Here is an 11,270-nt window from a genome sequence, read left to right as displayed (position 1 = left end):
ACCAAGCACACGAGCTCCTGAACTGTCCGGGGTTGCCCCAGACCCCGGCAGTTCCAGCTAAGGAGACTCATGGCTTCTGACGGGCGTCGCCAGTTGCGCCCGTCAGAGTACCGATGGCCCCAGGATCGGTTGCCGCCTTTCCCCCTTGCTGATCCATTCCCTGCTTCTCCTCCTGACCACTACATGACTTCTTTTTGCTTACAATTTTGCTTAAGATATCCTCACTCTTAGTTTTCTCTCCATCTATAGCTCTATCCTGCCTTTTGCCTAGAGCGGATTTCACAATCTTTCCTGCTCTACTTTCAGTTACATGTATAAAGGACTCAGAGCGATCACAACCCCTACGACCTATTTTAGTTACTCCTGACCCACCAGTACCTTTACCTCCGGCCTTGGTGATGACGTTGCTTGGTGTGGTATTTTCAGTGGCTGACTGTTTGTCCTTGGCACTCTCAAAGGGATTCTTCTCAACATCATTACCTATCTTTAAGTCCTCCTGCAGCGGTTTGGTAACAACACCCCGCTCCCAGTTTTCATCCGGATCAGTATGAGCTATGTTGTTTGATTTCTGGCTGCCAACAACAGGAAGAGAGGGGCCACTGGTGTTGATGAAAGGTGGGGGATCCCCTCCAGAAACAGCCGCAGTGACCACCTTGGGGTCAATCACCGCACCCTCAATGGTATCCTGCACTTGCTTAAGGTTGGTGTCAATTGACGCATCATCAGGCCCAGGTGGCGGGTGAGGGGTCTTCGGTGTTGTTGTAGATTCCCTAGCATTTGCAACATCCGTATTGTCCTCCACCAGGCTCGCCATGCCCTTGTTAGGTGTTGCCTCTGCGCCAATGTCAACCGGTGCTTCTTCCTGCTGATCCTTCCGACTTGCATCGGTTTCCATCTCATTGCCCACTGAAAGGTGAGCAACCACATCACGCATTTGCTCCACAGCTGACAACACCATGTCTTGGCCAGAAGGCTTGGAGGCACGCCACAAGAGAGTTGAAGACTGAGAACCCCGTGCTTGTCCCATTTTCTCAGGCAGGAACCAAGCACGGGGGTCATCAAAGTGGACCGGTAGTACACCGAGCTCCTTACTGTACCTCATCTTCCTCTCTACAATTGGTAAATCACACCTTGCTTCCATATGGCCTATGTATCCGCAAAATAAACAGAAATTTGGTAATCTCTCATACCGCAAGAAGACTGTCACCTCTTCATCTGTGATCTCATCGGATAGCGTGATTTCCTTTTGCAGTGCGAAGTACAAGGGAAGTAGTACCCTCACTCTGAGAAACTTGTCACAGATGTTGCCTCTCGCATGATGGTCGATCATCAACACTGGGCCAACCTGGTCACCCAGGCTGCGAGCAAGCTCCTTTGTGAGGAGGTAGAAGGGGATGCTTCTAAACTGAACCCACATCGGCAAATGAGTAAATATTACCTTTGTAGGATCAACTCCGTTCTCGAGGCCGATGACCAGGAACACATCTCCCCTGTACTGCCACGGGCCTCCCTTGATGACGTGTTGCCGGTCACCATCCTCGGAGAATTCAAGAACGAATTTTCGCCCTTCCATCGCGACCAGGTCATGGTCACCCAGCTCACCACGCACCTTCCAGACTTTCTTCATATGATCGATCAATTGCCTGGAATTCACAAGCAATACGGACAGGAAAAGTCCGACCGCCAGGAAGCGTGCCTGCACCGCCTTTCGAGCCCCGGTCATGTTGATGACCAAGGTTTTCTTCTCAGGACCCCCCACAGCCTTGGCTATCTCCTTCCCCGGCCGCTGGACCCCGGTGGAGAGGACGTGGTCGACGAGCAGGTCGTCCGAGCCTCCAGCCGCCGAACCCGACCCCTGCGCAATGTTTCCTCCCGCAGCAGCCGACCTTGACGTCACCTCGAGTCCCTTTTTTTGGTGGGCTTCCATCGCTGCCCTCAGGCAAAACAACAAACACCTTGTGTGCAAGTGGGGAACAGAAGACTGAACACGGGAGACTGAGGATGGAATCTGCAGAACAGAGCTCTCTCTAAATAGCAAACTTTCCATGGCCTTGTTAATACCTTCTTTATGCTCCGAATTACTCCCTGTAAATGGGGGCCTTTCCATCTCCTTAGGCAGAAACGCCCCCCATGATCTGTATTGCTCTTCATGCCCCTTAAAGCGGGAGTTAGTTCTTTGCTTTGTTGATTGCCCACGTCCCGGATCAGGCGGCTCACTCCTCTCATCAACAGAGAGATTGAATGTAGGAAGAATGGCTCTTACGTTTTCCAACTGAACTCTCAAAGCCACGATCTGAGTCTTTACCTTTTGACTGTACTGGCGGTGTCTCTGATGCGGCTTTTGATTCTGGCCAAGGAAGTGGGAACTGGTTGGGTAGGATTGTAGAGGGGGGATTCGGGATTGGATTTCGTAGGGAACCTATTTTCAGGGATTGCCCAACGGCGATTTTCCGAGGAGACGAGGAAATCGCCTCTGGTAGGTTTCAGGAGAGGAAAAGTCGCCATAGTGATGGAAGGTCTCAAGATTTGGATCAACTTACATCTAAGCCTATCTAACCCTGATAGCCTGTATCTAAATCAAGAAACGGAGGGAAAGGGGTCATTGCTATCTGGCAATGATGGCTTCCAATTTGTATCTACAGTTTACTGTTTATCTAATCACATAACAGCCCAGTATGTTTTTGGATGAGAGGAATACCTCAGCGACAAATCACAGATCAATTGTACAAATCACCTAAGAAAAGATCAATTGCAGAAATAAAACTCATCGACTGAGACAACTGAGAATTAGCACAACCGTACTTACTTAATAATGCATGCTTTTCTGATTAGATGTGGGGCATCCCGCATAGAAAAGTCCAAAGCCAAAACCCAGGATTCCTCGCGTCCGCGCGTGTGTGTATAGATATCAGCCCAGACACCGCCCGTGTACCCCATGAGGAACTAGAGAGCCAACCAGCCCGCCCACGCATCAGCTAAAGCACACTGCACACACAAACAGCCCTCACGAGTCACGAGGCTTCTTCCCCTCCATTGGCTATCTTTCTTTTGCCATGACCACCCCAACGGCGACGCCGGCGAAGATGCGGGCCGTGCTTTACGACGCCTGCGGCGGAGGCACCGCCGGCCTCAAGGTAGGAGTTACCGGCCCCGCAGCTCTGCACGTGTTCTTTTTATTCTGGATAACGCGCGGGGAAGAGGGCCGAAGCTTGCGAGTTTGCTCTGTATTCCGGTCGGCGATCGAGGTTGGTGGTAAAGGATGATATGGCTGATCGATTCACTGCCTATTTGATTAGTTAGTAAGCATTAGAGTCTATGTTAGTTGTTTCCTGTGCCTCTCCCTTGGTGGAGAATTATTTTTATGGCAGCTGGGTGGCTTTTTTTTTAGAACGAAGGCTCGCGGAGAGCCCGGCTTTGAATTAACAAAGCCATCGACCGGTTAGGAGTTACACACATAGAACAGACCACATCGGCCCAACGATACAAGGGAGCACTCTAGTAAGTTTACAACTCAACGCAGCGCACAAGCACGAAAGTAAAGAAAAACATAGCCCAATGCTTGCACTAGCCGAAGACCGCAGCAAAACTGGTGCCAAGGGTAGCGACCGGCAAGAGCACGATGAGGACCTACCAGTACAGAGTGAGGGTATGAACTCAGCTGACACTCCCAGGATAGAGAAATCCAAACATCTTCCTCCTCTCGCGCCGCAGAGGGACCCTTCCCTCTCGTCTTGGATCGAAAGGCGTCGAACCAACGGACCTGAGAAGCGCTCACCCTAGAGCAGAAGAGATGCCGATCGACCTCGAGTCCTGGAGCAACCACAGAGCACGACCCCTTGGACAATGAGCACACCACATCCACCGTACCGTCGCAGCTTAGGACACCAGTAAACCGCAGGAAAGCCACCGGGAGCAGCAGCTAGGTGGCTTAATCACGCTTTTGCTCTATAATTTAATTTGTGAGGGGCACTAGGTGGTTGTACGATCGATTGAGTGGTTTGTTTGGTTGTGATGTGTTACACTAGATATTTTCTCTCGTTCTCATGTATACACGGCTTTAGGACTAGTTAAGATGTTACCGTGAAATTAATTAGTTAAATATTTTGGAAAGAAAGAAAAACAGTAAACATCAAGGTTTCCTTCTTCCATGGAGTTAAACCAGTAAAACCTACTATAACCATGTGATTCTGAAATCTCTCTAATGCAGCATGCACAAGTCCTCGTCCCTTCAGCAAAGAGGAATGAGGTCCTGTTGAAACTACAAGCTGCGACCGTCAATCCACTTGACTGGAAGATACAGAAAGGGGACTTGCGGCCTCTGCTGCCTCGTAGACTGCCTTTTATTCCAGGTAACTATCCTCAGTCATAGTGTCACCGTGTGGATGCTACCCATTTTCTATCTATCATGAGTTTTGTTTGGAGGTTTCCTATGTATAGACAGCAAAATAGCACCAAGGGTGGTTATGAGAACTTCATTTGATGATGTCTGTCTTTCAGTTTTATCAACTGTCAATATTTCCATTTCCTGTTGTGTCTTAGGCCCTGTTTGGAACACGGGAAACCCATATATAGGAACACTATTCACGTTGGAAAATTTCATGTCGTTTGGAGCGCAGGAACCGTCGTAGGAAAAGCGAAGGACAGGAATCGATTTCCTTCACTTGTACAGGAATTTCACAGGATTCTGAACATCCAGTCCAACCACACTTTTTCCGTCTCGTCGCATAATAAGACCGAGGCACCGCAGCTACAATAGCCGCGCTCGAGCGAAAGCTAGCACAGAGTGAAAAGAAGGAACCGTGCATGAAGAAGATGAGGTTGGGGTAAGAAAGAACATGTGGTGGAGAAAGGATGATTGCAGGATGTTCTTTGGCCAGACGTACTTGGTAGTTGTAGGCAGCAAGATTCAGTGACAGGTCGGGCTTAAGGCTGTGTTTGACTGTGCTTTTAGGATTCATGTGATGTCCCAATTCCTGCATTCCAAACAGCATACTTGCAGTTTTCCCTATGTTTTCAATTCTTATCTTTTGCCTGCGATTTCCTTTCATATTCCTGTATATTTCCTATCCGGCGTTTCAAGCGGGGCCTTACTATGTTATTTGGTTCTTCACCTTTAACATCTATCTAGAGTGTCTCTTACCTTTTCGTTGTGATAAAGATAACATGTGTGTGTGTGTGTGTATGTGTGTGTTACTCAATTCATCGAACAATGTGCTAATAGCTGCATCTCTACTGCTCCTTTTCCTGCAGTGCCTGATGTCGCGGGAGTAGTTGTTGATGTTGGTCCTGGAGTGAATGGTCTCACAGCGGGTGATCAAGTTGTCGCCAAGTTGAACTCTCTTGTAAGTGAACTTCACTCATGACAACATCTTCCCATGTTTTCCATCTCCATATACTTAGAAAAGAAGATGGTTTCCTCCGAATAATATCAACACATCATTTGGGATGTGGCTTGATGGGATAGTGCCCGGAACAGTGAGACACATTCGTGAGTATGTGCTTTATTATGGGCTATCTAAAATTGCAGAAATGATTTGGTCTTTAACAGAACAACAAATACTTATTTTTTACAAGTTATCTTCCGAGCCACTACGTTGATCCGTATGTGGTCGCTACTCACTCCGACGGAGGCCAGGGAGCGTTTGGTTACTGGATCTATCCGATGGGAGATGGTAGCACAGGCTATTTTCAACCGGTTTGAATGGCAGTCATGTAATAGGATAGGCAATTAGTTTCCTATCTTTCTTTTGCTAGGCGGTTGTGCCTTCTTTTTTTTAGCTCTTTGTGAACATCTTCTTGTTTTTTTTTTTGAGACTTTAAGACCTGTCAAACTGTTTTGCTTAGTAATAAAGTTGGTCGTATGCATCTTTCTGATGCAGAGGTCGGGGTCATTTCCCTTGTCGAAAAAAAAGAAAAAGAAAAGAAAAGAATATAGTTTAAGAAGAATCCTCTTCATTTTAAAAAATATTGCCGTAAACTCATCAACATGACAATGTATTTGTTGTTTCAGAATGGAGGTGGACTTGTAGAGTACACTGTAGCATCCGCAAACCTGACTGTCAAAAGGCCAGCTAAGGTTTCTGCAGCTGAGGGCGCTGGCCTTCCCATTGCCGCAGGCACTGTGCTCCAGGCGTTGAGGTCCATTGGTTCCAAGTTTGACGGCACCGGCAAGCCTCTAAACGTGTTGATCACCGCTGCCTCTGGTGGCGTAGGCCTGTATGCCGTGCAGCTTGCAAAGCTGGCGAACCTTCATGTTAACGCCACCTGCGACGACCGCAACATAGATCTTGTGAAGAGCTTGGGCGCAAACGAGGTGATGGACTACAGGACCCCAGAGGGAGCGACCTTGCAGAGCCCCTCCGGCCGGAAGTACGACGACGTGGTTCACTGCACCGTCGCTGTCAACTGGTCGTCTTTCCAGCCATTGTTAGAACTATGTCGAATATTATTGTACAAGGTAGGTTACAGTTGGACTTGGTTTTGGACTGTGTGTAGACAGGGTAGGAGTTGTGTCCTAATATGACACTTGTATCCTAGGCCTATCATATATATCAGGGGTAGACACACGATGTAACTTATGACAACATAATAGCACGGGCACGCGGGGGAGCCGGCGGCGTGTGCCGGCGCCTGGGCGGCCGGGGTGCGGTATTGTAGAGTGGTCATGGGGAGGAGCGCCCGTAGTCAGGCCCTGGGGACGTAGCCATGATGGTGAACCTCGTTAACAAATCTCGGTGTCATGCTGGTGTGATTGCTTGGTCCTCGATAGATTGACGGTATACCTCGGATTTATTCTAACAAGTGGTATCATGAGCAAGGTTCGATTTGAGGTTGCGGTTGTTGATCTAGAGATCGGAGTAGAATTCGTCGAATTGGTCAGTGGTCGAGACCTGCGACCGGAAAAGATCGATGGGCGGCGGGAGTTCTGCTAGGAAGCAATCGGAAGGCAGCGGTGCGTGCAGCAGAGCGCGTGCAAGCGACGACAGGCGCATAGGCAAGCATCGAGATCGGCAGATCGATTCGAAAGCTGACGGCAGACGCGTGTTGGCGTGCAGAAACCCTCGGGCGCACGTGGAGCAAGGCGTACAGCGGAAATCCTCGATGTTTCGAGTCTCGGCGAGATACAGCCTCAAATCGCGGCGGCGTGTATGAAGTTTGGGCGAGATCAGATCGAGGGCGTGTGCGCATGGAAGCTCGTGACATAGCGTACGGACGGCGGCTCTGGCGCAGGTTAGGCGCCCATGTGGGTTGGCGCTGTAGAGCAGCGGCCCAGGCGGGGCTGGACGCACCAGGCCTATGCGCGAGGCTGGGGAGCTCTGTGTCAAGACGTGCAGGGTTGTACGTACGAAGTGAGATTTGTATGAAAAAAAAACAGTCCAAGTTTGAGTCGTTGCTGTAAGTACATGTTATGGCAGGCATGATTTAAGTCCTGGTTGAGCGGTACAGCAAAGGGAATTAAAGGAAGAAGAGAAGGGATTGTGCAATTTGAACTCTACGGTCATGTTGCATGGACATGTTTTTTTTCTTCGGTCGGTTTGCTGATGTGCTTAAGGACGGTACCAAGGAGCAAGCTGAGAACATTACAATGGGCAGCGACAAGGCAAGGACAACTACATACGCATAAGGCTTGGAGGAGTCTGGAGTGCGCGTGCAGGGAACATGCATACACAGGGTGTCACGCAATGCACGGAGGTGTGCGGGCGGACACGACGCAGGGTGGGACATGGTTGCAGTCGGATAATTCGGCTGGGTCGGACTGGACTGTCTGACGGATCGATGGGGATGTCGGTCAAAGCAGAAGACGACGGTGATTTCAGCGACGACGACATAGGAGCGTGATGCTGATGGTGACCGACTTCTGGGGCGTGGAAACACGTGGTGCGGGCCCGAGGGCTTGTGCGGCTTCGATAAGACTATGGCGCAGGGTTGATTCAAGGCAGTGCACACATAAGAGAGCTTGAAGTCGACGGGGCGCGAGGGTGGACTGATCATCTACCATGGAGTCATGTTGAAGGTGGAGCTGGAGTCTGATGGACGACTTCACTCCGAGCTGATGGAGGGGCTACGGCGTAAGAATTCGGAGAGTCGAAGCCTATTTCGGCAGGATAGCGAGAGACACGTGCATCGGACTGGGTATCAGTGGTCTGATGGAGACGTGATACTCGGCATCGGTCGGTGATGATCGGTGGTTCTCTGCAGTAGGGGTTTGAGTGCTGTGGGTTCGCGGCCCGGGAGACTCGACCAGGACAACAGAGGCTCGACACGGTGATAGCGGCGAGGCGTGCGGTAAGCACGGGACACAGCGACAGGCCAGGGCACCGGTGGTCAGATATGTTGTTAGACAAAGTGTGCAGGGGGTGCTGAAGCAGTGTTGACGAGTACCGGATTCAAGTTGGTGACTGGGTCTATCGGTGTCGAAAGATGGACAGGAGTTGACCATGGAGAATCTGAGAAAGTGGCGGAGGGTCTGAAATTGTCAAAAGCTGAGATAGTACATGGCCGTATATTCTGTGGTTTTCAGTGCACATGGCGAAGTGCGGATGACAAGGCAGAAGGAGGCGGAGTGCTATAGCTATGGGACATGTCAGAGACTATCCGGGAAAAAAAAGATGAGACAACTGTGAATTTGACTCAAAGTGACACAGGGCGACGGTGAAATTCCTTCAAGTTTGAGACAGACGGTCATGAAAGAGCGGTGATGTTGAGTTCAGGTAACTCTTATATGTGACACTCAATATGTGAGTTGTTCATTTTCACGCAGATTAATGATCAGTGTGTGATGGCGTTGAGCGGATACTCCAGAAGTTGGGAGCACAAAGTAGAGTAACGAGGAACTTAATTTTGCTCGAGTGTTGACTGTGATGAAGACGAGAAGGGACTACAGTTGCAGGTGGAGTCACATGGAGTCTGGGAGTAGCAGCGGTGCTCATGGTGTATCTCAAGTCCAATGTACATGGAGGTTCGGCGCACGGACGAATTCAAGGTGGTGAAGAATATTCGCCAAGGTGGAGTTTGTTAGAATTATGTCGAACATTATTGTACAAGGTAGGTTACAGTTGGACTTGGTTTTGGACTGTGTGTAGACAGGGTAGGAGTTGTGTCTTAATAGACACTTGTATCCTAGGCCTCTCATATATATCAGGGGTAGACACATGATGTAACTTATGCCAACATAATAGCACGGGCACGCGGGGGAGCCGGCGGCGTGTGCCGGCGCCCGGGCGGCCAGAGTGCGGTATTGTAGAGTGGTCATGGGGAGGAGTGCTCGTAGTCAGGCCCCGGGGACGTAGCCATGATGGTGAACTTCGTTAACAAATCTCGGTGTCATGCTGGTGTGATTGTTTGGTCCTCGATAGATTGACGGTATACCTCGGATTTATTCTAACAGTTGAGTGACGGCGGGAGAGTGGTAGACATCACGCCGAACTTGTCAGCCATCCTCACATATGTGCTGCATAGGGTGACATTCTCCAAGAAGCGCCTCGTGCCCCAGCTGCTCCTGTCGCTCAACAAGGTAGACCTGGAGTTCTTGGCCGGGTTGCTCGAGGAAGACAAGCTGAAGACGGTGATCGACTCGAGGTTCCCGTTGAGCGACGCAGGCAAGGCGTGGCAGAGCAGTATCGATGGCCATGCCACTGGCAAGATTGTCGTTGAGATGAAGAGCTGATCGTCGTCAATATAATGCTATTATATTACCAACAGACTTGCATGCAGACAGTGGAGAGGAATACTTATGATGGAATCATACAGACTAGTCATTTGTACGTTTGTTTATGAGAAAATAGGCTAATTATCTGTTGGGGAACGTAGTAATTTTCAATAAATTCCTACGGACACGCAAGATCATGGAGATGCATAGCAACAAGAGGGAAGAGTATCGTCCATGTACCCTCATAGACCGTAAACGGAAGCGTTATGAGAACGCGGTTGATGTAGTCGAACGTCTTCACGATCCGACCAATTTAAGTATCAAACGCACGGCACCTCTGAGTTCAGCACACGTTCAACTCGATGACGTCCCACGAATTCTGATCCAGCAGAGCTTCACGGGAGAGTTCCGTCAGCACGATGGTGTGTTGACGATGATGATGTTGCTACCGACGCAGGGCTTCGTCTAAGCACCGCTACGATATGATCGAGGTGGATTATGGTGGAGGGGGGCACCACACACGGCTGAGGGATCAATGATCAACTTGTGTGTCTAGAAGTGCCCCTTGCCCCCGTATATAAAGGAGCAAGGGGGAGGCCGGCCGGCCCTATATGGCGCGCCAGGAGGAGTACTCCTCCTAGTAGGAGTAAGACTCCCTTCTTTCCTACTCCTACTAGGAGTGGGAAAGAAAGGAGGAGAGGGAGAAGGAAAGGCCCCCCCTCTCCTAGTCCAATTCGGACCAGAGGGGGAGGGGCGCGCGGCCTGCCCTAGGCCAGCCCTCTCTCTCTCCACTAAGGCCCATAAGGCCCATTATTTTTTCCGGGGTGGTTCCGGTAACCCTCCGGCACTCTGATTTTCTCCGAAATCACCCGGAACATTTCCGGTGTCTGAATATAGTCGTCCAATATATCGATCTTTACGTCTCGACCATTTTGAGACTCCCCATCATGTCCGTGATCATATCCGGGACTCCGAACTACCTTCGGTACATCAAAACACAAAAACTCATAATACTGATCGTCACCGAACTTTAAGCATGCGGACCCTATGGGTTCGAGAACTATGTAGACATGACCGAGACATGTCTCCGTTCAATAACCAATAGCGGAACCTGGATGTTCATATTGGCCCCCACATATTCTATGAAGATCTTTATCGGTCAAACCGCATAACAACATACGTTGTTCCCTTTGTCATCGGTATGTTTCTTGCCCGATATTCGATCGTCGGTATCTCAATACCTAGTTCAATCTCGTTACCGACAAGTCTCTTTACTCGTTCTGTAATGCATCATCCCGCAACTAACTCATTAGTTACAATGCTTGCAAGGCTTATAGTGATGTGCATTACCGATTGGGCCCAGAGATATCTCTCCGACAATTGGAATGACAAATCTTAATCTTGATCTATGTCAACTCAACAAGTACAATTGGAGACACCTATAGAGCACCTTTATATTCACCCAGTTACATTGTGATGTTTGGTAGCACACAAAGTGTTCCTCCAATAATCGGAGTTACATAATCTCATAGTCATAGGAACATGTATAAGTCACGAAGAAAGCAATAGCAGCAAACTAAACGATCATTGTGCCAAGCTAACGAAATGGGTCAAGTCAATC

At 49.5% G+C, this 11,270-nt stretch overlaps 1 protein-coding gene across 1 annotated transcript; it reads left to right on the top strand.

Moving 5' to 3' along the window:
• Positions 1 to 3,053: 3,053 nt before the first annotated feature.
• On the top strand, positions 3,054 to 9,667 carry LOC123106342 (chloroplast envelope quinone oxidoreductase homolog). Its single transcript, XM_044528540.1, has 6 exons — positions 3,054 to 3,134; positions 4,208 to 4,349; positions 5,251 to 5,342; positions 6,011 to 6,426; position 6,500; positions 9,389 to 9,667. Exons 1-6 carry the CDS (start codon positions 3,054 to 3,056, stop codon positions 9,665 to 9,667), a joined length of 1,011 nt encoding a protein of 336 aa, XP_044384475.1.
• Positions 9,668 to 11,270: the final 1,603 nt, after the last annotated feature.

The sequence above is a fragment of the Triticum aestivum genome, chromosome 5A (genome assembly GCF_018294505.1).
Source record: "Triticum aestivum cultivar Chinese Spring chromosome 5A, IWGSC CS RefSeq v2.1, whole genome shotgun sequence".
Classification (NCBI taxonomy): domain Eukaryota; kingdom Viridiplantae; phylum Streptophyta; class Magnoliopsida; order Poales; family Poaceae; genus Triticum; species Triticum aestivum.
This window is presented reverse-complemented; position numbering and strand designations above follow the sequence as displayed.

Bases quoted from the DNA above. Each gene is read 5' to 3' on its own strand.
- LOC123106342 (XM_044528540.1), top strand. From the start codon at position 3,054: ATGACCACCCCAACGGCGACGCCGGCGAAGATGCGGGCCGTGCTTTAC. The intron at 4,350-5,250 runs GTAACTATCCTC...CTTTTCCTGCAG, and splicing joins TAGACTGCCTTTTATTCCAG to TGCCTGATGTCGCGGGAGTA. The intron at 5,343-6,010 runs GTAAGTGAACTT...TTGTTGTTTCAG, and splicing joins TCGCCAAGTTGAACTCTCTT to AATGGAGGTGGACTTGTAGA.